General features: G+C 41.2%; 1 protein-coding gene across 1 annotated transcript in view; it reads right to left on the bottom strand.

Annotated features, from left to right (window-relative positions):
- Window positions 1–440: 440 nt before the first annotated feature.
- agpat9l (1-acylglycerol-3-phosphate O-acyltransferase 9, like) overlaps window positions 441–3,579 on the bottom strand; it is a gene marked incomplete at both ends in the record, with an annotated part of 5,826 nt that continues 2,687 nt past the window's right edge. Inside the window, 9 exon segments of the mRNA XM_014011767.1 lie at window positions 441–569; window positions 650–735; window positions 851–906; window positions 1,103–1,218; window positions 1,297–1,390; window positions 1,468–1,557; window positions 1,632–1,706; window positions 2,376–2,521; window positions 2,612–2,760. Of these exon segments, the coding sequence (XP_013867221.1) occupies window positions 441–569; window positions 650–735; window positions 851–906; window positions 1,103–1,218; window positions 1,297–1,390; window positions 1,468–1,557; window positions 1,632–1,706; window positions 2,376–2,521; window positions 2,612–2,760 (941 nt within the window).

The raw sequence follows: 3,579 nt of genomic DNA, 5'->3' as shown, positions 1-3,579 counted from the left end.
ACAGGAATGGGTGTCGCCTTTGTTTCAATAGTTTTCCATTGAGCATCATATGTTGGGTCACAACAGTATATCAATGTTCTTATTTGTGCTGCTAAATAATAATCCCTTAGGGAAGGCAATCCCCAACCTCCCTTTTTCTTTTCCAGTTGTAATACCTTATATCCAATTCTAGGTCTTTTACCTTGCCAAATATATCTTGATAATAGTTTGTCCCATTCATGAAAAACTTTTTGATTTATTTCAATTGGCAGAGTTTGGAATAAATATAGCAATCTGGGCAGTATGTTCATAGGTATAAATAGGTTTATGGAAAATATTTGTTAAGTCAGGGTGAAAGCAAATTTTGAGAGGGAATTCATTTATATAGATTTACTGGTGTCTGAAACAAAAATAAAAGGCTTTGCGGGTGCAGATTTGGAGCAGCTGGACTTAAAACCAACCTGTTGGTGCATGGCCGGCAGGTACCAGACGTTGCAGACCAGGGCCCAGCTGGTCATCATCCTCAGCAGGTAACTCACCATGCTGTACTTGGAGCTGTTCCAGAAAGCATCTCCAAACTTTGGATCGTACTAATAAAGAGAAAAAAAAAGTGAAACTCAGAAAACAAAACTAAAAAGAAAAGACCATTGCAGAGGCAGACTTAAAATACCTTGATGGCTACAGGATATATTGTTCCTCCGATTTCAAAACTTCCTTTTTTAAACATCATCACCGACGTGTTGTTGATGCAGGTTCCTGCAGGAACAGATGTCACAAACTGAGTGAGCGTCTTTCAATTGAACATAAAATATTTGGCATAAATTAGGGCTTGGATTACTCTCATATCAAAACATCAAATGACCCCACCGACCTTCAGGAAATATTAAGATGGGAAGCTTTGTTTTGTCGCTCACATGATCTTTCAGCCTGGAAACAAAACAAAAAGGTGATAGAAACCTTTTTAACTTTATTTTATTTAATTTGAAATGACACATGAACCATATGGAATAACACAATGCTATAAAATATATAGATATTTTAATCTACATAAGTCAGAAAAATGCCAGAATCTCAGAATCCAAACACTTGCTGAAAGACAAAGTAAGACAGAAGAAAAACGAACCTTTTGGTCACCAGGTGGCGATCTTTCATCTCCGACCTCTCAAACCAGACATGAGGACAGGCCCTCACCATGGCTCTCTGAAGCACCCCCATCAGACCTCCGTGAACCTGACCCACCTGGTCAACAGAAGTTGAGGAAACAAATGTTAAAACAWGWAGGATTACTGAAACACGCTGTGTTGCTGCTCTGCCTACCATGGCGTAGCCCCCATCATTGCACAGGATCACCACGTCGATTGGACTGGTGTGGTTGGCGACGCCAATTCCTCCTTTTTTAGGTTTATTTTCTCTGCRACGTGAAGTAGAAATCAGACTGATTAGATGCAGCCAACATACTTCTGATGTTTTCAGAGAGACGTTTTTCACCTGTTGTGATACTGAATAGCAGCAGAAAGTCCTCGAGCGCAGATCCTGTAGCATATGATGTGGACCCACTCGCTGAGCCAGAACTTTATCCTAAAATTAAACATTTGGACGGATTTAGGAGGAAGCCATTTAACAGGCGATGTGTGATTTTGAGTTTTGAGCACCTCCAGTTGGGGAGAACTCCAACGGCAGACGTTCCAATGACCAACCAGCTCAGGCCGATGCAGGCCAGAGTTATCCTGAAGAGAGAGAGAAACAAGCAGAACAAAAGAAAAAGGAACACTTTTTTTATCAATTATAAGCCAGAAAACTTAGCAAAGAAACTCAAAGGTAGCAAGACTCTTCAGCTAAATTAAAGTCATCACAGTAGAGATTGGCAGTTCACTCGTGGTAGGTTATAAAACCTTCCAACACAAATAGGGAAAGAGAGACAAAAACAAGGGGACGTTGAACCCCGCTTGCACTCAGTACATACACATAACACGACACCAAATAACCACAGCCGAAGCATCCAAACCATTAAGTCAGGTGATGGGGCACATGACCCTCAATGAACAATAGAGCTAATCAAGCCTATTGTTAGGCGATGGCCCTCTTTTGCATATGACTAACCTGTTTGTCCACCATGTGGAGGCAGTGCTTATAAGGCTGAGTTCACCTGAAACTCATCAGACTGAAGAAGTCTCTTGGAGGAGAGACGAAACGTTTCACTAAAGAAGAACCCATCCAGAGGACCTACTTATTTTTTCTTTTTAATTTTTTTTACATCTGGATTACTGAGATGCATCAGGACACTTTCAACACAAGGTTTTTAGGTATAAAACAAATACGTCCTGTGTTTAKTTTATTAGCTTGCTTTATATTTATTCAGAGCCTGAACTTAAATTTGCAGGAAGTTATTTGTTTACCTAAGTGGGGCAAGGATGCAGTATCTAACAAAGATACCCAGACCATAGACCAGCGTCAGCTTCAGACTGATGTACTGGAAATCGTTGTTGGTCCGAGTCAGTAAGTTCCAGGACACGAGCTCCTCAGAGGTGAACCGTTGGGTCACCTACGTTCAGAACAGACATAAACGAGAAAAGCTAATAATCCGATTTGCGTGGAAGTTTGTGAAAAAGAATGGATTTGTCTGGTAACATACCTCGTCCTCCACGATGCTCTCGATTCCTCTCCGAGTGAAGTAGAAACAGTCGCTGAGCGTGAAGTCGCCGCCGACGGGTGGTTTGGGTCTGCTGCGTCTGAGTTCCCCCAGCTCCTTCTCCATGGAGCCGTTTTCCCTCAGGATGAGACCTGGCAAATAAAAACACACAAACTATAACCAGAGTTCCCACACCTTGGTTAACATCAAATTCAAGGACCTTCCAAGGACTTTCCCGTACCAATTTCCTCAAATTCATGAACCACACATGCTACCACAGAATGTTACCAATGAACAGCTTTAATTTGTAAATTCAATGAAAATCTGAACAACATAGAAGTTGTTGAGTCAGAATCAATGAAAGAAAGTGGATTAAATGTACACCCTACATTCATATCCACAACACACGGACATGTAATTATGTTCTGGGAGGTTCGGCAGCTCAGGTTGGGAGGAGGGGATGTGAACATGTCCAGATGCTCTGTGAGGACAGGAGGAGTTGTGGTGCTCTCACCTGGGCTCAGAAAGAAAGACCCGCCCTGCTCTGCTCTGATTGGCTAAAACTATGATTTCATGTCATGCTCATGTTATTTGTAGAAAACCACATCAGTTTAACATTAGACTWTATTTTATAAACATATTTTAACAGTAAAATAAAGGCTGTAAAAAAACTGTAGGCTGTTTTAGTTTTTATCATTTTTAAACTAAAAGTTTAAATATATATTACACGGATGGGGCCATTTTATTTACACACAAAGCATTCTGGGTAAATGATGACGTGGATAGGTCCTCGGTGTGAGCGAGCTATATCCACCCTGAAGGTTAATCTTGGACAATATCTGATGATCGACTCTTTTAAATGAAACCAGAGAGCGTTGACAGAGAGGAGAAGGTAGAAATGACTCAGCCTGTAACTGAAAATATGGATGGAGGACATCGGTTTAGGCGGCACGGTGGCTCAGTTGGTAGAG

This window comes from Austrofundulus limnaeus, unplaced genomic scaffold, assembly GCF_001266775.1.
Source record: "Austrofundulus limnaeus strain Quisiro unplaced genomic scaffold, Austrofundulus_limnaeus-1.0 Scaffold84, whole genome shotgun sequence".
Lineage (NCBI taxonomy): Eukaryota > Metazoa > Chordata > Actinopteri > Cyprinodontiformes > Rivulidae > Austrofundulus > Austrofundulus limnaeus.
This window is presented reverse-complemented; position numbering and strand designations above follow the sequence as displayed.